The sequence below is a fragment of the Spodoptera frugiperda genome, chromosome 1 (assembly GCF_023101765.2).
Source record: "Spodoptera frugiperda isolate SF20-4 chromosome 1, AGI-APGP_CSIRO_Sfru_2.0, whole genome shotgun sequence".
NCBI lineage: Eukaryota > Metazoa > Arthropoda > Insecta > Lepidoptera > Noctuidae > Spodoptera > Spodoptera frugiperda.
In genome coordinates this window covers 11,362,789-11,388,142 of record NC_064212.1, presented here as the reverse complement: position 1 = coordinate 11,388,142, position 25,354 = coordinate 11,362,789, and the positions used below count along the sequence as shown (strand labels likewise).

Sequence of the window (25,354 nt, the reverse complement as noted above, 5' to 3'; positions counted from 1 at the left end):
AGCTATAGGTATCACAAACAATTATAATATATGGTAACTTGTAGAATGCCTATAGTTTACATATTTCTAATAAAGTTTTTTTTTTAAAAAAAGGAGGAATTAAGTATGTGGTAAATATTGTATTGTACCTAATTACCTATATGTAATACCTATTAGAAATAAATAGATAAAAGTTATTGTTAAATACCAAAATACTGATACTAGAAATTCCTTATTCAATATTATTTAACAGTTACAATAACATTCAGTGACTGACTTAAATATGTGTGGTATTCCACTGTTTAATAATGTCAAGTTCATATTATTAGTTTACGCAAACGGTAGGTGGGGAATCCCTTTTCGTAAAAATGTTGGCCTGTTGTTAAACACGAACAGGTTGGGTCACTTTCTGCGTTGGCCACCTCAGGATTATTCATGATCACGATGCGCTTGTGTTGTGTTATGTAATTTCCCATTATACCTAAATATGGACTTGAATTTTATAGAAATACATAGGTAATTAGAAGATCGTTGACCTTCTTAGTACTTTTATGGATATATTTATTTTTACAGAACGTATAAACTTACATAAATACTCAGTTCCTCATTGCAATTAAAAATAAGTACTTATTTATACAATTCGGGATAAACTTATCCCGAATTAAAAGGAGAATAAGTATTTACAAAAGATTATACCGGACTACGATATTTTCCCATATCTCTATACGCTAGTACGCATGTGTACAAAAACTAATGTAAAATATCTGCAACATGAATGCGATTACAAAAATAACTGAACAGGATAATTCAAACAATTTAGTGTTCTATATGGGAATATAAATCACGGCACGTTGAACCACATCGGTGTTATTCTGAACCAGTAACCTAGGTTTGTATAGATTTGGACAAAATTAGCTTTTCCAGTTTAATATGTGTAGGTAAGGAAAACTATCTAGTTTTAGCTGCAAGACTCATCTTTCAACCTTATTTTTAGCGCCCGTTTCACCTCCTTTTTTATAAGTACCCGATAAACTTTTACGACAGATAGTTTATATACAAATTACGTTCTTAATTCAAATTTATCTGGGACATAACAGCTATCCAGACATTATGAAATAGGCCCTTGATTATGTAATTTTGATTAGTCTATATTTCAATATGTGTCCAGTGAGCAATCATAACTAAACACCTATAATTAAGGGTCATATTAAAAAGTTACTACCGAAAGGTCGGTGAAGGTATAAAAATACGTATGACGTCATAAGTGCTTGCACAATAATTGTTTTGTAATTGATCGTAGTTCACTTTCGCGGCCATTTCTGCTGGACAACTTATCACTTTTTGACACCGTATCGTATGGCAACGAGTCAAGGTGATTTTTCGGACTCAGTACCGGTTTGAGAGGGCCAAACGAAGTAAAGAATAAAATATTGTTAGTGAACCGGATTTCGTAATACAAGATTTATGCAAAATACCGCAGATTAGTCGACTGGATGATCCTTCCTTGTTGTTTTTTGTGCGAAAATTGATAATTTGCAAATTTGAATTACTAGGTAGAATACAGACGTTTGTAGATGTAGCTATGAATGTGTGTATTCTACAGGTATTTCTTATTACAAACGTTTAATATATGAAATATGGGGTTTTGTAATATATGTAGGTAAGTTATGTATACTTTAGAATACGGTACGGCATATCCTTGTTGGATAAAAACCCCAATAATTTAATTAAATAAAGATTATAGAAATAACATTTAATAAAAAAACCCATGTTGAGTATCACCATCTAGATAAAATAAACAACTTATTACCATAATCAAAAACATAAGGAAATAAACGTACACTTGTTCCTTCCTCCTATAGTTCTTACGAACTTATTTTTCATTGAATCGGGATTGTTCTCTACTCAATGGTGTTGGTAAAGAATATTTGTAAATTATGCGTATCTACAGCAATTTGAATTACGTTTGTTCGGCATAGGTGACATCCTGCTTGACTTTAAAAAATAATAATAATAGATAGTGAGGTAACTATAATAGAAGATTATTTGTATTGCCTATATGACATAATACAATGTCACAGAGGCTTTTTCTTTGTGGTATTTAGGAACATACCACAGGTAGTTTTTGAAAAAAAAATATTTCAAACCTGTCAAAGTTTTTTTTTATTCCTAAAGTAACTTTTGAGACCGTGCAAAAATAATGTATTTTGAGTAAAGTATAGCTGTACTGCTGTAGACTTAATAAACTCTTTACCTGCGTCCGAGTCGCCAATTGTGTCCACGGTTATAAGATTAATAGAGAGAAATTCTGCTACTAACGGTGTGCTACGACCTACGCGCCACGGACTACGATCTGTGAACTACGCGCTACGAACTTAAGCTACGTGTTGCGATGTACGCGTTACGAGGTACGCACTACGAACTACGACTGTAGTGTTTCGCTGCAATTAAAGTGTAATATTAAAGCTAATACATTTAGAACTAGCATGTTATATTATAAACTTTGGCTCTACATGTAATCTGATTACTTTTTGACAGTGCAAGGTGTATGATTTCATCTTGGAAACATTTTACATGAAAATGATATTTGTGTGTGACATATCTAAAAATAGTAGTAATAGTTTAGTTTCTTCTTATATTTTAACAAGCCAAACAATTTTATGTTATTAAATAAATAATAACAATAATGTAATTTCTTATTTCAGTACGCAAATCGACGTGGGGGAGAGATTACTCTTTACTCTTCATCGACAACCCAATAGGAGCTGGTTATAGTTTTACAGACCATCCTGACGGGTTCATACGAGATATGGAGACGGTAAGGATACACAACACGTAGTACAGATTTAAGCTTATCCTTCCTTTCAACTAACTCATGCCATTGTTAACAAAGATCAACCAAGAACAAATAATTAAGATTGGTAATGGTAACTTACCTAAGTAAATGTAGGTACGTGCCATATGGTTATTTTTATCATAATATATTATAAAGCAATTGACTGGACCGAGTGTACATAATCGTAAATGTTATCGTAAAATGCATAAAATGTCAATAAGTTGACCGTGAAACCAAGTGTAAGTAATGCGAATATGTTGCATAGGTATATGTAGATTACAGGAAGTCAAACTAACATATTGACTGACAGTATATAGTCTTATATTTTAGTGAAGTTAGACTTATCTGGTTCCTTCACTCCTTCACGTTTTTTTTACCAAAAAATCAATGAAGCGTGTCCCAAATGTACCGTGTCGCGACAGGCAAGTACATACTTTAGTGTTGTTTATTTAATATAAGTAGGTACTTGAGCTCGATTGAATGTAAAAAAACTGTGTGGTTCGGGGAAGTACTTTCAAAGTCAAAATCTTAGCATTCATTTGCATATTTTAAGTAGCATTTGGCTTGATTTAGGCCTTACTTATAAGTTAATTTAAGTCTTAGATACAACTCGTTAAAACATACGTAGCAGAGCAAGCAGCAAAGCTTTCTCTCATATTTAGGTATTTTGCTTACGTTCTCCTACCACGATATCTTACTCTTGTTCATGATAGACAGATCATCTTTAATGGTGTTTCCATCAAGAAACAATTCCCCGATTTTAACTTCCTCACATCAATCATAACTTAACATAACATCCTAGACCTATAGGTATTTAGCATATCTTCACGCGACCATATTATTTATTAACTATATTTTAATTAGTATCACCAATTCAAAAGGCTTTGCGACATCTTAATATTTCACACCAGCTTCGCCACGCCCGCGTTCTCGTGGAATAAAAAGCCCATGTGTTATTCCAGGCCATTTTCTACCTCTGTTCTAAATTTCATCACAATCTCATCAGCCGTTTTCACGTGATTGAGTATAACAAACATACAAGCGAACTTCCGCATTTATAATATTAGTAGTAAGATGATCATTAGGTACCAAGTTATATTATGTGAGGACCTCATAAAAAGAGCTTCTGTTATTTAACCTCAAAAGAACAAATAAGTAGCTCCTCAAATATTGAGTAAGGTCTATTATATGAGTGAAGTGATTAGGCTCAAGTTATTAATATTTATTTTTGCTATTAATGCTTGAGTTTGTGGTCACTGTGAAGGACATACGAGTATTCTGTTATCAATTAGGTATTTGGGTGTGCCTTTGCGTAGCTGTTGACCGTTAGTGCCGTCTATAATAACCAACTATGTTATTTACGTTTGTTGACTTGAGTTATATAAGGAAAACGTCTGTATTTCTGTACTTATATTTTGCCAAAAACCATGCCTGTTTGAGGCTGTTTGTTGTACCTACTTTAGAGTCAGTGGCGTAGCGTGAGTGTCGGCCGCCCGGGGCGGAAGACAATTTTGCCGCCCCCTTATTTAGGTATTTTAATTTAATGTATACTACACATTACATACATTCATAATAGAGAACTTTTCGGCGAGAACAGTCATGAATCAGAGCACTCCCCGTGGTATAGGCGATATAATGTACAACGAAGCTACATCTCTACGCATTGCCAAAGTGTCAAGTCGGTTTATTTTTCCTGCCACTCAACAATCCGATTCGCACGCCGCTGAACGCGGTCCAGAGGATGAACCTGGTACTGGGGTGCCCCAGCCCACAGATGAGAGTAGTATTCCATATGGCCGAACCTGTGGCTCATATAGAAGCAGGCGATGGGCTGGAGTAAAATACTGCCTTGATCTGTTGAGCAGACCAAGCTTTTTCGAGGCTAATTTAGCCTTATCCTCTAGATGGCCACGGATATGGACGTCGCTCGAAATATTGATGCCAAGTATCCCAATTCTAATACCGGGCTAAACACGCCGACCTGTGTCTTAGTAGGGTTAAACTGGAACAAATTAAGTTCACCCCAATCTGAGATTCTCCGCAAAGAAGTCTCGATTTCAGACACAAACTGTTTCGGTTCTCGATGACGTTTTCCCGAGAAATGTTAGCGCGGCCGGTATAATAGGCATCACCTGTACTGTCATCCGCATAACAATGAATGCTGCTGATTTGCAACATATCATTGATATGGAGGAGGAACAAGGTAGGTGATAGCACCTAGCCTTGAGGGACACCTGCGTTTACAGACAGAGAGTCGGAGCATTCCCCGTCGACAACGACCTTAATGCTTCTGTCTGCAAGGAAGCAGTAGACCCATTCGCACAATTTCTCGGGAAGACCATAGGAAGAAAGCTTCGAAAGAAGCGCTTTATGCCAAACCCGGTCGAAGGCTTTCGCCACGTCCAAGCTAACTACCAACGCTTCCCCCTTAGATTCGATCGCCTGTGCCCAACGGTGTGTCAGGTAAACCAGAAGATCCCCAGCCCATCGACCTTTACGAAAACCGTATTGCTGGTCACTGAGTAGCTGGTGATCCTCTAGGTATCGCAAGAGCGGGCAGTTAATAATGGAATATATATGTGGATATTTTCGAGAAGAGGGAAGTAATGGCTATCGGTCTGTAGTTGGACGGATTTGTTCTATCGCCTTTTTAGGGTTCCGTAGCCAAATGGCAAAAAACGGAACCCTTATAGATACGTCATGTCTGTCTGTCTGTCCGTCCGTCTGTCCGTCCGTATGTCACAGCCATTTATTTCCGCAAATGTTGGACCTACATAGTTAAAACTTTGTAGGTTGATGTATTTCGGTAACCGCTATTCGAATTTTGAATAAAAATTAATAAATTTTAAAAATTAAAAGGGGCACTCCATACATGCAACTGATTCAAAAAAAAATTTTTTAACTAACATAATTATCCATAATGTGTGTCTATTGTTAGACGCTTCTAAAGTGGAAAAATGAGTGTCCCCCGACACTCATTTTTTTAATGTCTTTTTTAAAGACATAGACACCCATTATGGATATGTTAGCTGAAAAAAAATTTTTTTTGAATCAGTTCCATGTAAGGGTGCCCCCTAGTTTTAAGAACCTTAGAGGGGGGGGGCTCTAACTTTTTAAAATAAGAGAAGGAGAAAACAAAAATAAATATATGCTGTAGATTTCAATAGAAACTAACAACGAAAATTGGTTTGAACCAGATATCATTATTAGTTTTTAAGAAATAAAACATTTTCAAAAACCGCAAATATAACTTTGTCGTTCATACAAACACTATGTAAAACCAAGTTATTTTACAACTTTTATATTATGTCATCTACTTGCTGTTACGGAATCCTTCATGGGCGAGTCCGACTCGCACTTGGCCGGTTTTTGTTTAGGGATCGGATGGACCAAGGCCGTCTTCCATGATTTCGGGACTACGCCTAAAGAGTAAGCTTATTTTATTCGGTCCAAATTTGTACAGTCGACTCTATCTAAAGGTTCCCTCTCGGGGCAGGACCACTCGTTAAAGGTTCCATCCCCACTATCACTACTTTCTCCGATCTCTAGTTGCGAAAAAAATATAAAATGGTTGAAATATTTACAAAATATTTTTATTATGTATTGTTTAAAATTTGCCGCCCCTAAAAAGTGCCGCCCGGGGCGGGCCGCCCCTGCCGCCCCCACTACGCTACGCCACTGTTTAGAGTAGGCAGTAGTGTACCAAAAGTTTCACTTACAGAGATGTATGTAGTTGTATCCTATCCTATCCTATTTAAATTTTAAAGTGGCTTTGTCATACAATGCCATTAAAATATATTCAACAGTAAGCGTGTCCATCAGACTGAAAACAAAATTCCAACTATTCTGACATAAATACTACTTTATTTTTAAGAACAATAATTTAATATCATAAAATCTTTAGTTAAATATTTTAACACACGGGTTAATTCACACGTTTACCTACGTCATTTTAAGAAAATTAAAAATTTAAAAAACCCCCGACAAAAAACTTAATTTTCCTTTAAAAAGTAAAAAATAATAAAAGAAACTTAATCTTAAAGTACCTAAAAATGTACTAATAATTCTAAAAAAAATACGTCGCGTTGGGGGACCGCTCCTAATTATTTCTTACTTATCTACGATTTGTTCATAAGTATCACATGCTTGGTGTTAACATTAAAGTAAATTGATGTTTAAGTACTTAACTATAACGCAGAAAATATAAATATAGCGGCGCGGGCGGCGGTGTGCAGTCCGTATTCATGCGGTCCCCCAACGAGACGTATTTTTTTTTAGAATTATTAGTACATTTTTAGGTACTTTAAGATTAAGTTTCTTTTATTATTTTTTACTTTTTAAAGGAAAATTAAGTTTTTTGTCGGGGGTTTTTTAAATTTTTAATTTAATTTTTTATTTTATACTTTTTATAGGTAGGTTAGGTTAAGTTAGGCTTAGTATAAAATTAAAAATTTTATATTTTTGTTAATACATTTTTAATTTAATTTTTCTTTTTTTTAATTTTTTTATTTAATTTTTTATTTTTGTTAATACGAAAAAATAATATCTTTCAATATATTCTTTCAGTGCGGTTTAATTTGAGACCCCATCCCAGTATATTTGCAGACCTTCGGCTACTCTCCCCACTTTCATCGCCCATAACTTTAAAACGGCTCAACCGATTTTCATCAAACATGTCTAAAAACACTCGCACATAAGTCCCCTTTCATACGAAAAAAACTAAATTGAAATCACTGCATCCGTTCGGGAGTTATGATGCCACAGACAGACAGACAGACAGACAGACAGACACGTCAAACTTATAACACCCCTCTTTTTGCGTCGGGGGTTAAAAACAAGCTCGTATTTTCAGGCTATTGTAAGATTCATTGTATTACAAACTTTAAAAAACAAAGAGTTATTTAAGGTTTCTTAACTATAAGTTAATTAGAATTTCTTTTGCTCTGTTGATCTAATAGCATAAGTAAATAAATATAAGTAGTTATCTACTCACTTATTGATGTATTGAAATACTAGGAATTGTTTGCAATAATTAAGACTGAATAAAAAATCATAAAAATACTTATTCTGTACATAGTATAGTTAAAGTTATACGGTAGTTAATACTAATTAGTATCAAGAATCTCATAATTTATGCAGAAATAACTATATTTTCCTGCAATCACATCACGAATTCGTGACAGGTACTTACAAACATAATTTCCTGTCTTGAAAAAGAACGATAAGTAGCTAAGTACAGGTTTGTGGGGAAAAAACCCTTTTTTGAAAGCAAGAATTACGTGCAGGGTAAATTAATGTGATTGAAAAACCTTGGGTTTTTTAAACAGTGGTATGATTCAGCTTTAGCACTGGGATAACAAAGAACATAGGTGTCATTTGATATATATCTATTATATGCAGACATATAGTATCCCCAAGGGCGTTTGTGAATAGACCGTGGTCATTTACACTTAGGTATTACAATTACACAAAGCACAATACTTGTTTTTTCCCGTTGTTAGTGCTGCTTGCATTCGAGATCAACATCGCTAGGTATATCAACATACCTGTATAAAAACCTGCACATTTCAAAGCTAGGAGGAATTTGGCTCGTTTATCTCTGAATAATGGATAATGACGGGGAATGAAAAAAGACACGTATTTTATTTTGTCATATAACTTTATCATCTAATTATTTTTATAATTGCCAAATACGTTATTTCTACGTATAAAACGTATCTTGAAGTGAACTCACGCGATATTTCAAATCAATATATCTTCGAAAGTATTTGTTTCCGTAAGAAAATAAAAAATAAGTATCTAATATTAAAAATAAATAAATTACAAGACGGACATTCAAATTAAAATTAGCCATCTATGCTAATATCTCATTACAAATGGATTCGTTTGTAGATGGAACTTAGGCTGCGTAAGATAGTCTTCTAAACTAGATCTAGTCTACTAGGTATCGGCTTCACCTACTAGCAGTAAAGTAGACCAATCACATGAAATGATGAAATATAAGATATGAAGGATATGAGGAAGAAGCAAGACTCGTTAAGTACTACAGTAATTAATTAACGTTTCAGTGCTCAAGCCATCTATACAATGCGCTGAGACAGTTCCGGCATGTGTTTCCCGAGGTCGCCAAGGCTCCGCTCTACATCGCCGGGGAATCGTACGCTGGCCGCTACCTCCCTGCACTTGGCGTAAAGATACTTGAACAAGATCGCAACATCGGACTCCTGGATGTCAATCTACAGGTATGAGATCACCTTTTTACATAATTTACGTAATGTATGGTATCAATAAGTCCATTTCCTCGCTTAGGGGGTGACAAAGGCGCAATCTATAGGTAATATAAAAAAAGTTGGGTTTTCCTTCCTAACGCTATAACTCCGGAACGCACGAACCGGTGGTGGGCTCCGTGAGGTTTATAGCAAAGAAAATTCGGGAAAAATTCAACATTCACAACAACAACCACACAACAGGGAACATCATAGGTGGCAAAATGGAGTTCGCCGTGTTCGCTGATAATCACTAAAAAGCTCAATTATCACAAGTTATCAATACAATCAATACAAATCTAATATATAATATTGTCAAACACCAGACATAAACCTAGACTCCACTCCAGACCGTTAAATAAAACCTATTACACATACCTAGATAAAAATAGCTATTTACCTATATGTCTATTTTGGCTACGCTTTTGGCTAATGATTCACACATTGGAATAGAAAGATGAACCTAAAAACAGATGTAACAAATAGTAATAAGTACTTTCTACCTGATAGGCACCATTGCTGCCAATGCATGGCAGTTATAAGGCTATATTAGCGTACCACGTTACGTATAATAAATATAACAACCGATATTAAATATCACAGTGACATTGTTGAATCACTTATACGCATCAAAATTACCCATTGAATGAAGGTTAAATACTCTGACACCTCACTCCTATAAAATCGGTCAAGTACGAATAAAACTTTTTCGATTCATATTCCGCACAAGACTATTACGTAAGTAACTAGTATGTATATATACTGTGTATATTTCGACTGCACGGTTGGGGCGGTGGCTGGGCAACTGGCTGCCGCGCAACGGGTAGCGGGTTCGATTCCCGCACGGAGCAACTCTTTGTGTGATCCACAAATTGTTGTTTCGGGTCTGGGTGTCATGTGTATATGAACTTGTATGTTTGTAAACGCACCCACGACACAGGAGAAAATCCTAGGGTGGGGCAACGTTTTTTTAAAAAAAAGAAAAAAAAAGTATTTGGACATTATACATGTAATTATATCTAGACCAGTTAGGAGCTCTTGACCTCTGATAGGGCGTAATGTATTGAGGTCGTTGGCAAAAAATACATAGAGGACACAATGCAAACAATGACAAATAAGTACCTATCTACTGATACAAACTACATTATTTTGTCATCTAATGATGAAAACATGTAACAATAAATACAAAGACGTAGTCTGTCTTTCCATTTTTTTTTCTATTTTAAATTTCCAATACTGCGCAATGATCTCTAAAATTGGACTCGTAACTACAAGACATCCAACTCCGCTAATAAGCCAATTGATATAAATAAGTGACACAAAGTGATAAATAGTAGATCAGATCTAATGGACGAGGTAATGTTACCAATTAGATGACGCTCATGTCTATACAATCCTTTGTTGTTGTACGATAGCACTGTCTATGTAACTGGCATATAGATATTTAATATTCTAAATGTATTATGGTGTACGCAAAGGTAATTTGCCACTGGGGATAAAAAGCAGTTTAATATTGTGAAAAAAATTATCCATGTTCCACAGATGATTACAGGGTACTGTTCGTGAATTTAAACCCCTTATTTTAAACAATATAAATCTTATTCCTCACGAAGATTATGAAATATATTATGTGATGCAGTTAAGTCGAGTCTGTCCTCTATGTCTTTAAGAGCCGTTCTACAGGCGACAGACGATAATGTTATCCCAAAAAATATTTTTAAGTAAAATTTTGCCAAGATGAGATCAGTTATCGTTATGTAGCTCGAATTGTCAAAAAGTGGATGTCAGGTTAAAACAGTTTTCCGGAGCTGCGGACAACGTAAAAGGTTACCGGGGCTCCGGCTCAAAGCAGGAGAAGGAACGGGGTGGTTTTTAGTCAGTAAGAGTCTGACACTCCCTTCCGCCTCACCCAAGGCGGGAGAAGTCATTGAATGATTTTGCCCCTCAAAAAAAAAAAAAATGTTAAATCAGCTTTCTAACCCTAATTTTGCACTTAAATTGCGGCAAAATTTTAAAGCCGTAACTCGTAGTGCATAATATGTAGCGCGTAGTTCGTAGCTTGTAGCGCATAGTTGGCTTTGCTGCGTTTTTCCGCTGTAAAAACTAACTAACTAAGCTGAAAAAACTTCCCGTATAAGTGTATAATCTATGCTGCAAAACTATATAATAATAAGCGAATAAGCCGATTTGAAATCTAGAAAATAATCTGTAAAATTTTATTTTTGCATTAGAATCGAACCTGACAAAATTCCAATCTCATTAATTTACCACATTTTATTTTAATTTAGTATTTGATTTGCATGTATGTATGTTTTATGTTGACCATGATTTAATGAATCTTGTAATGAGAAGCTAATGAATTATGTATGCCCCTAATTATACAAAAAAAAAACCGGCCAAGTGCGAGTCGGACTCGCTCATGAAGGGTTCCGTAACAGCAAGTAGATGACATAATATAAAAGTTATAAAATAACTTGGTTTTACATAGTGTTTGTATGAACGACAAAGTTATATTTGCGGTTTTTGAAAATGTTTTATTTCTTCAAAACTAATAATCATATCTGGTTCAAACCAATTTTCGTTGTTAGTTTTTATTGAAATCTACAGCATATATTTTTTTTAGTTTTCTCAGTCTCTTATTTTAAAAGTTAGAGGGGGGGGGACACTCATTTTTCCACTTTGGAAGCGTCTAACTCTCAAACGGTTGATTTTGACGAAAAATGGTTTTAGAAACCTTAATGTCTTTTTTAAAGACCTATCCATAGACACCCATCACGGATATGTTAGATGAAAAAAAATTTTTTTTGAATCAGTTCCATGTATGGAGTGCCCCCCTTTAATTTTTTAATTTAATAATTTTTATTCAAAATTCGAATAGCGGTTACCGAAATACATCAACCTACAAAGTTTCAACTAAGTAGTCCCAACAGTTTCGGAAATAAAAGGCTGTGACATACGGACGGACAGACAGACATGACGAATCTATAAGGGTTCCGTTTTTTGCCATTTGGCTACGGAACCCTAAAAAACGATGTGTGGTCTTGCGGTTTTTCTGGTAGCGTTAATGTTTAGAAAGCAGATGACATACGTTAAGTACCTACCTACTCATAGAAGTACACATGTTAAGTAATGTGCGGTTTTGTGGTTAATAAGCACACTTTGTTCATTGTTATGATTAGAATTATTTCAAGGCCATTTATCGCCAGATTTGAGTGTTAATTCCTCCAAAAGCTCGCAACCTAAGCCAAAAGTTTTGAGTGAAACAATAACTTCGTGCTGACATTAATTTGTTATTTTCATTATAAAATTGGCGTTTTATGGTCGACTATTTGTACCTACCATGTTAGTCTCGAAGCGGTTACAAAACATTAACACAGCATTCGGTAATATCAATCTTTTAATTTTATGGTTCATCTCTAACTCCTACTCTCAGAACTTATTGTAAGCAAGGTCAATTCGATATATCGGTTACTTCCTAAGATTCAATATTTTGGCAGATTCACGGAAAATTCACAAAGTGGTCTCATAAGGAAGAGCCTTATTTGCCGGTTAAATAAAAACAACGTCAATATTATATATCACAATTAAGTATAGGAAGTCGAAGTAGACAAACAAACAGGAAGAATTTTTGTATGAAATATTATTTTATTGTACAATTTATTCGGAAGTACTAATAAGGGCTATTCTGCGACCAGGAAACGCCCTTTTCATAACTAACCGATAGAACCTTCGTCACACATGTCCGTAAAACCTTCTTGGAGCTAATGAGAAAACAACTTTAACTGTAACGAAATAAGTTTGCAATTAATAAAGTATAAAGTGTATCAGTTAACATAGCGGAACTCCGGATATAAGTTTATTTATAAAATAGTTAATATTTATGTGAAAAAAACTGGTTCAATATTCGTCATTCGAATAAAATTTGCTGTTGATATGAGTTGATTGCCTTCGTTCAGTTTAATAATAAGTACTATAGGTTATTAGGATATGTTTAATATGTATTCTGCCCTTGACACGGTCACCTTGTTGTTGTAAACGGAACTGTAGCAATTTTGGACTCAGGGATGTGGTTAGCGACGGTGACCTCTCGCGCCCGGCATTTATTCAGGTCATAGTGCGGAGCGAGGGGTGTGCACAGAACAGATAAAAGATTTATCTGTTCTGTGGGGGTGTGTTCCGAGCGCGCCTCTAAGAGCCATCAGACCACCAGTGATGGGGCCTGGTAAGCTGAGGCCCGACCCGGAGCTACGGACTGCCTAGCGGGTTACCGGGGTTCTGGCTCGAAAAGCAGTAGGAAATTGAACACAACGCTGATCTTCCTATTAACCCATTCTTTCTTCAAATTTCCAGGGTATTATAATGGGCAACCCGGTACTGAGTCGGGACAGCATAGCAGACTACAGCTCTATCTTCTACCAGTGGGGGTTGATAGACAGCCAAGGATTGCTGGCAGTGAAGCCGCTACAGGATGAGTACAACAAAGCCGTAGTCGCCGGGGATGCTCAAACAGCTACTGATGTAAGTTTAATAATACGTGTTATTTTCTAAAGATATTTAAATTGAAAAGTAGTTAAAGTAATCATTATGTACTGTGACTAATGTCTCATAGACCCATGGTATGGACCATATTGATTAACCGAAATACAGACTCCTTGCTACTACTCATAACCTTAAATCCTTCCCCGTATACCTTTTAACCACAGTGAAAAGAGTATTACTATTTATGGATTTGCTTGCTCCATGCATCTACTACTGGTTTTTCACTGCATCACCTAAAGTTTTGACTGGTAGAAAATGCCTACGGCATTAAGCCCACCTATGTATCCATTAATTTGCATAAAGAGTTAAATAAATAAATATACTATAATAAGTAAATGTATTTTATTTCATTTCCAGCTCCGCGAAGAACTTCTGAACAAGCTGGATGACATAGCCATGCAGCAGCAAACCTTCAACATTCTCTTGGACGACCTCAACCATCTGGATGATTTCGTGGAGTTCATTCAGAAGCCTGAAGTGAGCGAGGCCATACACGTCGGCACCATACAATTTGCCTTCCACAATGGAACAGCCCACAAGAAGCTCACTCCTGATTTCTTGAGCGAAGTCAGGTCGAAGGTGGAGATGCTGCTTGATCATTACAGGATACTTATTTATTGGTAAGTTGTTTTGACTAACTACACATAACCTATCTACATTTCTTTAAAGAAATAGTTGGGCTCCGTAGTCCAACTTTACTCTCCAAGTCCGAATATTTATGTAATTCTTAGTAACATATTTTACTTCTGGACTCTCTCTTTCTATGTTTTCAACTTTAAGTAAGTAACGAATCCCGAGTGTACATTCTAGTATGCATTATGTGCCGTAATGTGCACCTCTGCCTATCCCTTCAGGGACAAAAGGCGTGACGAATTTCGATTACGATTTTGTAATATGTAGCAATTTTATTTCCAAAAGGAAGTGAGAATATATTAGTACTTTATGCAAAATTGTTTCTTCCACGTGTTATAATTATTGTGTGTTTTTATTCCAGTGGTCAGTTGGACTTGACAGCTCCGTGTGTGCCCAACGCCAAGGCGCGGAGGAAGCACTGGCACTGGAACAGACGCAACGAGTTCCTCAACGCGTCGCGCACTCCTTGGTGGTTCGGTGAACGAGTGGCTGGGTGAGTTATCTCTGTTTAATATTATATTACAAAATATTATTCAGACAGAATAGAATATTGACTAATTTAAGTAAAGCATTTTCCAACTTCAATTACTCAAAATCCGAAATGGGATTACATTTTTTTTTATGGAATTAGTCGGTAAACCTGCAGATGGGTCACTTGATGGTAAGCAATCGCTGCTGGATGGACACCTGAAACACCAAAGGCGTTACAAGTGCATTGCCGGGCTTATTAGGGGTTAGGAATTTAAGAGTTATTGTGGAATCGGGGATTAGGAAGATTGGGAAGGGACTCCCTTCACAATATTCCCAATCCCTAATTGGGCCACCCACCGGTAATCTCACTCACAAAACGACGTTTTTCTTTGTTTCACGTCGGTTTTCTGTGAGGCCGAGGTATTACTCCGGTCGACCCAGCATAGTCGTACATACTACATAGTTAAAGAAATATTCATCACTCTGTTTCTATTTTCAGTTACGTCAAAAGCGGGGGCAGTCTGACCGAAGTATTGGTGCGCGGTGCTGGTCACTTAGTCCCCATGGACAAGCCAGCAGAAACCGCAGAACTGATCTCCTACTTCATCAGAGGTTTAGACCTTCCACTACCTCCAAATTACAACGTTTTACCTCAAGATACAGCTGCTTACGTCGACGATGACCTCGAGGGCATTTCAAAGACCATTTTACAAATTCCTGGGGACCCACCCACTGGTACCCAAGCTGTGATGGTAGTTAGCTTGGTCCTAAATGTCCTGTTAATCCTTGGTATTGTCTGTGGAGTGGTTTATGGGTTGCGATGGAAAAGACGAACGGATCAGTATAATTACAAGACGGTTGACGAAACCAGTATTACTACTTCCACTATGTTTTAAGTAGGTTGTAATTAGAGCCCTTAATATGAGTTTGCTTTACGTTTAAAGTAATCGAAACAAGAGCACGTTTGGCGCTCTGATTGGCCGGCTCGAATAAAGCAACCAATCAGAGCGCCGGACGCGCTTTCGTTTCCATTACTTTAAACATTTAGCAAACTCGTACTACGGGTACAGATGTCAATAGGTTGTGCGTCGTGTTTGAATGTTGATGAATACTATTACTCGGTTCTTATCTTTAGTTTATCATTGCCATCTTGTGTGCTGGAGGCTGTATATGCAACCTTAGAAGTTGTCCAGGCAATCTAAATAGGGGTGATGACGGGGTATGAAAATTAAAAATAGAATTTGTCCGTCAGTTAGGTAATAAAAAAATATTGGACACGTATTTTTTTTTTTATTTTGTCATATAAGTTAATAATACTTAGATAAAACTAATCAAAGACTATGGAGTGGGAGCAAATACGTAATTTCTACGTATAAAATGTACCCAGAAGTGACGTCCCGCGATATTTCAAATCGATATAATTTCGAAAGTATTTCTCGAAGTAAGACAATAAATAATATGTCTCCAATATTTTAAAATAATCTACAACACGGACGTTAAAATAAAAATTAGTCATCTAACCCTATTATGTTCATATTTTGTTTTGGGAAAGGAATCGATTTATTTATTGTCAGATCTCAGCATTTAGTGGATCTCTGTATAACAACTTATAGATCCCGACTTTATATATTACAATCTTGAGATTCTATGTATAGCGTAGCGCGTAAAAATGTGTAATGAAGAGGTATTCGTATTTATATGAGCAATAAATCTATAATTCAATACATGACAAGTAGTATAGTGCACGATATCCTGTGTGAGTGTTGATGTAAATTAATTATTATGCTATCGGCTTATTCACGTAGCTGTTTGACGAGGAACTCGACTAGTTTCAAGCCATGTTAGAGGCTCATATTCATGAGTAGCATTCTGTGACAATCGCCGCGTCATGTATCGCGGAATGTTAGTATGTTGCGGAGTAAGCCGATAACATAATAATTCATTTAGTATGTCTCACGAAAGTTACAATAAAATTATAGTGTTGATGTATTATTATTAAGTTATTTTATTACGGATCTTAGAGCACGTGGCACTGTTAACTGTTGTGGTTCTTCGGATTTGTATTTAAGTATTGTTTTAAGAATATGATGTAATACGTTGAAAACCTTCCTATGACGTAACTGGGGGGTAGGACATAGTAGATATGTATATAACTAGTTGAATATCTGAGCCATAAAATACTTTTTACAAAAAAATAAACCGACTTCACTAAAAAAGTTAAAAATAACTTTAATTTCGGAAGTCGGTGTTTCTCGGTATTATTTGTTTGCTACACCGACTTCCGAAATTAAAGTTATTTTTAACTTTTTTAGTGAAGTCGGTTTATTTTTTTGTAAAAAGTATTTTATTTCACACTTTTTGGTTGCGATACTCAGTATCGCAACTAAAAAAGTCGGTTAAAATTCTCTATCTCAATAACTACTTTATTTATTTCAATACTGTCACAGTTACTAAATTAACTTTATTGTGATTTCTATGTGAGTATGAAGTTCCATTGGCCATTTCTGGTCTTCTTCATCAGTTCCACCTCTTCAAAGGTTACTTTTTGACTGTAAATGCTTCAATTCTAGATGAATATACCAAAATCACTATATAGTTCCCTATAATATTTGAGGAGTTCCCTCGATTTCTCTAAGATCCCATCATCAGATCCTAACTTGGTGACAATGGGACCACCTCAGAACTATCTACTTTCGAACAAAAAAAGAATTTTGAAAATCCGTCGACAATTGACGGAGTATTAATTAACTTTATTGTGATTTCTATGTGAGTATGAAGTTCCATTGGCCATTTCTGGTCTTCTTCATCAGTTCCACCTCTTCAAAGGTTACTTTTTGACTGTAAATGCTTCAATTCTAGATGAATATACCAAAATCACTATATAGTTCCCTATAATATTTGAGGAGTTCCCTCGATTTCTCTAAGATCCCATCATCAGATCCTAACTTGGTGACAATGGGACCACCTCAGAACTATGTACTTTCGAACAAAAAAAGAATTTTGAAAATCCGTCGACAATTGACAGAGTATTAATTAACTTTATTGTGATTTCTATGTGAGTATGAAGTTCCATTGGCCATTTCTGGTCTTCTTCATCAGTTCCACCTCTTCAAAGGTTACTTTTTGACTGTAAATGCTTCAATTCTAGATGAATATACCAAAATCACTATATAGTTCCCTATAATATTTGAGGAGTTCCCTCGATTTCTCTAAGATTCCATCATCAGATCCTAACTTGGTGACAATGGGACCACCTCAGAACTATCTACTTTCGAACAAAAAAAGAATTTTGAAAATCCGTCGACAATTGACGGAGTATTCGATGAACAAACATACAAAAAAAAAAAAAACATACAAACAGCCGAACATAGTACCTCCTCCTTTTTATGAAGTCGGTAAAAAACAAGGACTAGCTATATCCACAGTGCCTTTTAGTTGTAACACAACTGTTGTAAATATCACATGATTTATTTTTATATTTTATAATAGAGATAGAAAATAAAGATATTTTGTACATAAACTAGTTTTTGTATGCTTGTATGAAGCTGTCTATCATGAACTTGGCGACCTCTGGTTGGTCGACCGGCACCATGTGGCCGGCTCCTCGTATTAATACTTCCTCGAAGTTTCCACCAGCCTTCTTGTACCTGAAATAAGGCAATGTGTTATTTGGATCATGAAGAGACGAGAGGTTCAAAATTGGAAATAGTACTTCAGAAAAGAAAAGTGATTATTTAGCCACTGCATATTTCGATTTTCTTTTATGACACTAGTTAAACCACTGGTATCTAAGATAATACATTGTATCTCGTGTGGATTCGCGTTCTATACCTTCGTATAAGACTGTATTTTCGTTATTAAGGGAGGTTTCATGTTAAAAAGGGTTTTTCAATGCAAGAAGGTTTTCCCTTCGGACTCATTTCAGACCTGTTCTTCTCGATCTCGATCCTTTATTTATACACTTTACTGTACAGCATACAACAAAAAGAACAATTATGATAAACAAAATGTGTACAATCGGCGGTCTTATCGCAGAATGTGATTCCTTACAGACAAGGGGAAGGGGTGGCTCGTCAAGTACTATTTTACAGCGTAAGGTTTAAATACAATCTCCAACTTCACCTATAACACTAGATTTAATTTTAAGCAGTACTTACCCGACAACGGATCCATTAGCGTATTTGCGCAGGCGTCGCCTAGGGGACTGGACGTAGGACTCACGTCGAGACCACTTCAGCGTATCGTACATGTGTTTTGATAAACTGTACCCTAGAATCACGTCTAGTTGGCCGCTGTAATTATAAGAAAAGAGGTAAGTATCAAAAAATAATAACATGAAATGAAGAGCTAATAACGTGAGACATATAAAATGAACTAAAAATCACGAATTCATAAGAAAATTACAGTCGGCAGCGCCACGTTATAATGCTCATAATGAAGAGTCCTGTGACTCGAAACTAGTAGAGCTTTTCTCCATAAATAATAAGTGAGTAAAACGTGAATTTTAGTTAGATAATAAATATCTTTGTATTAATTATTTGACATTTTAATAGTCAAGACTAGTTTCTGTATTCCGTGGTTAAAACAACATGAGTTTTGCATATCAGCAATTAATATATTAAAGGTAGTTTTTCCACCAACTTACTTGTAGGCCATAACTCCGTAGTGCTCCAAGAGTTCTTCAACGAAAGGTTTGGTGGAGTTTGCTATGTCGGGCAACATCTTCTCATAAACCAGTTGGTTGTTGAGTGTGAAGGTGGCATTGCCCACATGGATCAAATCTCTGACGTCATCCCTGTTGAGAAACTCTTCAAACTCTGGTGCCCCTGAAGAAACTCCGTCCAAGAAGTTGTAAACACTGATGCCGCTCTGTTTCTTTATGTATTCTATTGTTTCGTTGAATTTCTGAAAGAGGAAGTTTGTTTAAACTAGCGGTTTAGATCAAAGAAAAATATTAAAATGTTTTAATATTTTTTTAGGCAAAGTTAAATCCTTTGTGAATTACTTAACACTAATAACCAACTCCCTGTCCAGTTGTAACGCCTCTGGTATTTTGGGTGTCCATGGGCGGCGGTGATTGCTTACCATCACGTGATCCATCTGCTCGTTTACCGGCTTATCGTGTCGGCACGTTTATTCCATAAAAACAAAATATATAAACTTTTGAAAGTAACTTACGTTAGCAGCGTCGACCATTTTCTTAGCGTCAATGAGTTTGACGACCTGTTTCTCCAGCAGTTCCACGTGCTCTATCTGAGGACCCTCGAGCACGCCCAGCACGTTGCACATGGTGCCGTAGTGCATCATCTCTCGGAGCTCTATCAGACCATTGCCGATTGCGATACCCTGGAATATTTTGGAACAATGTGGATATTTTACTGATATGAATGGAATCTGCGTCTTTCTGAATGACTGAATGAGGAATACTGAAACGCTACCCAAATTTAAGTTGTACTTAGGTATATATCGTTCTATCTCTATCTTTTATAAATTGTAGTGACAGTACTATTTCTGAGAGCGTCTCAAAATTGAGTGACGTTTGAGTATTTGACGATAAGTCGCAGTGACTGGACAACCGATTGCTGCACAATACGAAACTTGCAAGGAACAATTTTTGTATTGTGTGCCAAATACGGCTCTGGGTGTAAATTGTGGTTGCTTGTTGTATTGTGTTTTATATGAGAGTATTTTTATGCACAGATAGACTGTAGGTGTGATCCCCACACCCACAGTACGTAGATACAGACAGACAATATAAATTGTGTTGCTTTACATTGTGCATTATATTTATCATATAACGCCTCCTAAATTAAAGCTTTTTTTTTGAGGGGGGTAAATAATCCAATGACTTTTCCTTGCGCGAGACGGGAGGGAGTGTCAGACTTTTACTGACTAAAAAGCACCCCGTTCCTCGTGCTTTTCGAGCCGGAGCTCCGGTAAACCCGCTAGGTAATCCACAGCTCCGGATCCCTAAATTAAAGCTAGCATTAAGTAGCTTGTTCATTAAATTGTCTTGCATTTTTACGTCCAGATCTGCTAATACACACCTTCATATTGATACGGTCTTTGGGGTTGTTCACATTATGTCTATGGATCTGAATGCCGAGGGCTGGCACGTATTTCCCCGCGTACGACTCTCCGACTACGAACAGCGGGGCTGATCGCGTCTCTGGGAACATCATCAGGAATTGCTTCAGGAACACCAGCATTTGTTCGCCGACCTGCAATAAAACAAGTAAAAAGTTTCGATATTTATAAAGTTGTGCAAAGAACACTTGTTAGTTTTTTAGGAGCCATTTTTTTTTTGGGAAAAGGCCGCCACATCCTCCCTTACCGCTGTAACTCCTGTAAGCCGGGATCTACAGTAGATACAAATATGAATGACTGTCTTGGATCCCGCAAAGAAACAAATCAGAAGATGTTATTAGAGGAGAAGAAAAGAGGAGCCATTATGAAGTATAGGTAAGTAAACAAAATTCCACATATTAAATTATAGCGATATTTATCTAAAGCTATTTATAAAATTGATAAAAAATTCAAATCTTTCTTGCATAATGTGAAATTCGCATTAGCGTGTAAGGTCACTGCACCGTGACCTTTCCACGACGCACTACAGTAAAATAATATTTTTATTTGCATACATACGATGCTCCTTAACTGGTTTATTTGCATTTCATTTATCGATAAACATTTTGTTGACCTTACATAGAAAAATGTTCGCTTAGAATGCTACATTTCACACTTAGTTACGTATGTAGGTACAAATAGGCTAATAACCCGCTCCTACTTATATAAAATGTGGTGTAAATACAAAAATAAAAAAAAACAAAATGAACTATAGTAACCTAACCAAATAAGGCCTATGCCCCAAAAAAGCCTATTTTGAAAATTTCCCTCTTCCCGATGTCAAATGGTCGCCAAAGTTTGTAGAAGTGTGCATGCACATTACTTAACTAATTTGAGCACAGCAAGCAACCCGTGCCGCGATTATGTTGGAACCTACAGACGAAAACAATCACGACGTGGAGCGCACTTTAGTTTTTATAAAATTCGAGTAACGTAAACTGTTAGTATTTTTATATTTATCAGTATACGACGTGCCGTGTTTTGTCTGTATGACAATTATACATTTAGCCATCTCCTGACATTAGTGAAATAGCTATAATATCGGTGTATTTCATATAATCGTTGTTTTGTTTACCTATGTGCCATGTCCTAATAAAGCCTACAAAAAAAACGTGTAGGCCTTATTACGGCATAGTTGTTTTTCAGTAATTTCATAGAAAACGGATCACCAGCTTCTGTCAAAAAGAAAGCCAATGGATTTTGCAAAAGATGGAAAACAATGTTAAAATGGTAGAAAGGGGTAAACGGGGTGAATAGATACAGAAAAAGGGTGAATGGATATCGGGAAATTCTTTATAGTATCTATTCACCCTTCGAATTTTATGCACCCTGTTTTACCCGGTAGGCTGCTGCAGCCAGATATAACTTCCAAAGAAGTACGCATCATCTAAAGAGTGGTTTCCACTACACGAAAGCTAGGTCGGTCGCTAAATTGGCTACAGAACAAGAAGTTATTCTCATTCGTTTGACTGATGCTGGGGTACCGATGACTTCAAAGATGTTACTTGGGTATTACATGATGAGAAACTCGTTTAGCCTGATGTATAATGACCAAAATTAATTAATAAGATCTCATTACATTTATTATAAGCATTGACAAAGTTTTGTTATAATTAAGAAGTTGAATACTTATTAGTTTTTATTGAGGCCTTATTAAGACATAGGGTTCCCAATAAGGCCAAAGTGACACTTTAGTTATTTGTGTTTACAAAATTGTAATTTTTGTTTCGTCTACCAATCTTGCTCTTTAAGTAGACGGATTTTTTTACAGGTAAACAGGTAATGTAATTTGTCCAGTAGGTTTACTTACATCATCCTCATTGTCTGTGTATCCTTCCTCGTCATCAGTGAAGCTGAAGCCAGCACCGACTGGGTTATCCAGGAACAGCAAGGAGTAGTCAGACCACGACACGTTTCTTCGAACCACTGAAATAAAATAATAACGTTAATAGTTACTTAGATGTTAATATTAATTAAAGTTGGATATTAACACAAGTAATAGGTATATAAAAAATAATTTATATTATGGTAAACGGTTTTAATGAGCTTCATTTCACCAATCAAGCCGATACGTTTAATATTCATGATGGAGGAAGTTGTGGAAAATAATAAATAATAGTATTATAATATGGTTATCAAAATTAAGAGTGTGTACCAAATATCAAATCGATCTGCCATCAGGAAGGGGCGAAATTCCTACTATAAAACATGACCTAAACAAACAAACCGTAAATTACAAGCAAGCAAGGCAAGCTAAATAAAACTGTTTTTAATTAATGAATTTTGAACTTGGTGGTGGTGTAGTGACAGACATGCTATTTCTCCTCTTCAAGTTTTCTAATTAGGCAGTAGGTATCACTTCTAGTAAGTACTTCTACATACATCACAATTCAACAAAATCGGCCGGTACAACAAATATTTAAGTACTTATTGTGCGAAAACAAAGTCAGCGTCACATTTATCTATACAATAACTAAATACGGAGGCTCATTCCTCCCTTCCCCATTCTCCCCAATGCTCAAATCCCCAATCTTCATCTCCCTAAACCTCATAACAATGCAATACTCTGCTACAAGTAAAGCTCATTCTGATAAAAATCTGATACTCCTCGCCTCACCAAGGGTGGGAAGAGTCATTTGAGCTAAAAAAAGATACTGTAAGCTATAATTTATCATCATCATCAGCCGAGAGACGTCCACTGCTGAACAAAGGCCTCCCCCTTAGTCCTCTACGTAAAACGACAATCCGCCACCTACATCCACTGTCTCCCCCCCCCTCCCTTTTCACTATAATTTATATGAACATGAAATTTCTCTTCTCTTCTCATACGATACTAGAGAGGTCGAGAGTACCTAATAAAGTACAATGCATAGTTAGCCGTGACAGTGTGAATTTGTCGTGCACATTACGATGTAAAAACGAACAGTTAATCGATTAGCTACGAACATTATTTACACACGCCATTACTATCTACTTCATAACAGCAGAAACTCTTACAATTCATTAGCAATTATTAATTTTTGTAATTATGTATTGTACTGCTAATAAATATAACCGTGTTTGTAAAATTAACTAATTAATGTAATGAGTATTGACATAGAGTAGCCAATACACGTGCAAGTGAAAGACTCTCGAGTATTTTCTGTACACACATAAATACGAGAGGGCCTTTGAGACGATTGAGTCTATTGTCAAACACTGATGGCACATTGCACATTGTGTTTTTTTATTATTACAAGATTTACAACCTCAAAAAAGAAAAGTTCGATTTTCAAATATACCTATACCAATGAAAAATTAATTAATATTAATCTTCAAGCGCAATCTCTAATTTGTTCTAGGGATACGGAGTGTAACTATGAGTCAGCTTTTGTTTTTTGTTGAACTATGGTGAGTTATTGCGGAAAAAATATGGATTGATTTTATGACGCACTTTACCTACTTCCCTACTCACTTACCCACTTGAATTATTTAGGTATTAATTGTATAGAAAATCGAAACAGCTTGCAATATGTAGGTACACAGAAAATAATGTAATGACCAAGCAAAATAAGTTAAAGAGATTATTGTAAAAAACATTCTTACCTTTTCCATCTTCCACCTTTATAGGACCAATGATATCAAACAATCCTTTCATAGAAGAATATCCAGGACCACCTTGCAACCATATAATTAGCGGAGTTTCTGACAGATTTGAGGCAGCAGGGAAAAACCAGAAGAAGAGGTTGGAATTATATTCTTCTTTCACTGTTATAAAACCAGAATAACTTTTAAGTCCCAGAAAATCTTCTGACTTTACTTCTGCAAGTTCTCTTGCTAAGGATGCGTTGTCATTTTGGATGTGAGGCGACAGCAATAGGCAGTCACCACAAGATTCCTCTGCCACGACAACAGCGCTGTAAAAAAAGATGGTTGAATGTGAAATTTAAACTTAACACTGTCTTTTCTGATAAACAATTAAACAGCCTTTTTTTAAATTCAGGACCCATATAATGTACATATGTAGTTTCAAAGAAGCTATTAATCCGGCTTTACGATCTTCAGTGCATAATTATGTGCCATAAATGTCTGCCAAGCCCTTTGTAATAAATAATAATGATTGAAGCGTGGCCCCCATCTGTATGCGCTTACAAGAAGTTCTAGGTCCTAAGGGTATCTACGTATGTTACTTTGGAACCATTGCCGATTTCTTCTTTAATGTTTTATGCAAAGTTTAAACTTAATGGTTTCTAGTTCCACAAAACAAGCTCTAAACCGTTAGTTATATGGAGTTTTAAAATGAAAAATGATAGTACACTTTATAAATGGGACCTGGAACAAGTTAGAACTCAAGATAATGTTCAATGTTCCCGCTAGGAGCGAAGCACTAATAATTCCGTAAGTACCTAGGTACTAACCTAAGGGCAGCAAGTAGCACCACAAGTATGGCTCGCTCCATGACCGGCTTCGTTGCAAACCCGTCTACTAATGTTCATGAACTTGCAGCATACTTACTTATAATATA

The 25,354-nt window shown here is 36.1% G+C and overlaps 2 protein-coding genes across 2 annotated transcripts in view; one reads left to right on the top strand and one right to left on the bottom strand.

Moving 5' to 3' along the window:
* Window positions 1-16,897, top strand: part of LOC118273153 (venom serine carboxypeptidase-like) — a 20,683-nt gene extending 3,786 nt beyond the window's left edge. Inside the window, exons 3-8 of the mRNA XM_035589970.2 lie at window positions 2,685-2,797; window positions 8,884-9,057; window positions 13,432-13,599; window positions 13,978-14,240; window positions 14,615-14,746; window positions 15,224-16,897. Coding sequence (XP_035445863.2) covers window positions 2,685-2,797; window positions 8,884-9,057; window positions 13,432-13,599; window positions 13,978-14,240; window positions 14,615-14,746; window positions 15,224-15,620 — 1,247 coding nt within the window. The 3' untranslated portion in view covers window positions 15,621-16,897. The remainder of the gene's footprint in view (window positions 1-2,684; window positions 2,798-8,883; window positions 9,058-13,431; window positions 13,600-13,977; window positions 14,241-14,614; window positions 14,747-15,223) is intronic.
* LOC118273154 (venom serine carboxypeptidase-like) lies at window positions 16,759-25,354 on the bottom strand. Its single transcript, XM_050700220.1, has 9 exons — window positions 25,248-25,354; window positions 24,436-24,746; window positions 22,661-22,776; window positions 20,772-20,945; window positions 19,903-20,070; window positions 19,370-19,629; window positions 18,882-19,016; window positions 18,125-18,371; window positions 16,759-16,897 (listed from the first exon to the last, which is right to left on the bottom strand). Exons 1-8 carry the CDS (start codon window positions 25,286-25,288, stop codon window positions 18,245-18,247), a joined length of 1,332 nt encoding a protein of 443 aa, XP_050556177.1. The 5' UTR covers window positions 25,289-25,354; the 3' UTR covers window positions 16,759-16,897; window positions 18,125-18,244.

What these genes read in the sequence shown, in the direction of transcription:
- LOC118273154 (XM_050700220.1), bottom strand. Translation starts at nt 25,288, where the DNA reads ATGGAGCGAGCCATACTTGTGGTGCTACTTGCTGCCCTTAG. An exon ending in AAAGGTGGAAGATGGAAAAG is followed by an intron (nt 22,777 to 24,435) that starts GTAAGAATGTTT and finishes ATTTTATTTCAG; the next exon opens with TGGTTCGAAGAAACGTGTCG. An exon ending in TACGGAGTTATGGCCTACAA is followed by an intron (nt 19,017 to 19,369) that starts GTAAGTTGGTGG and finishes TTATAATTACAG; the next exon opens with CGGCCAACTAGACGTGATTC.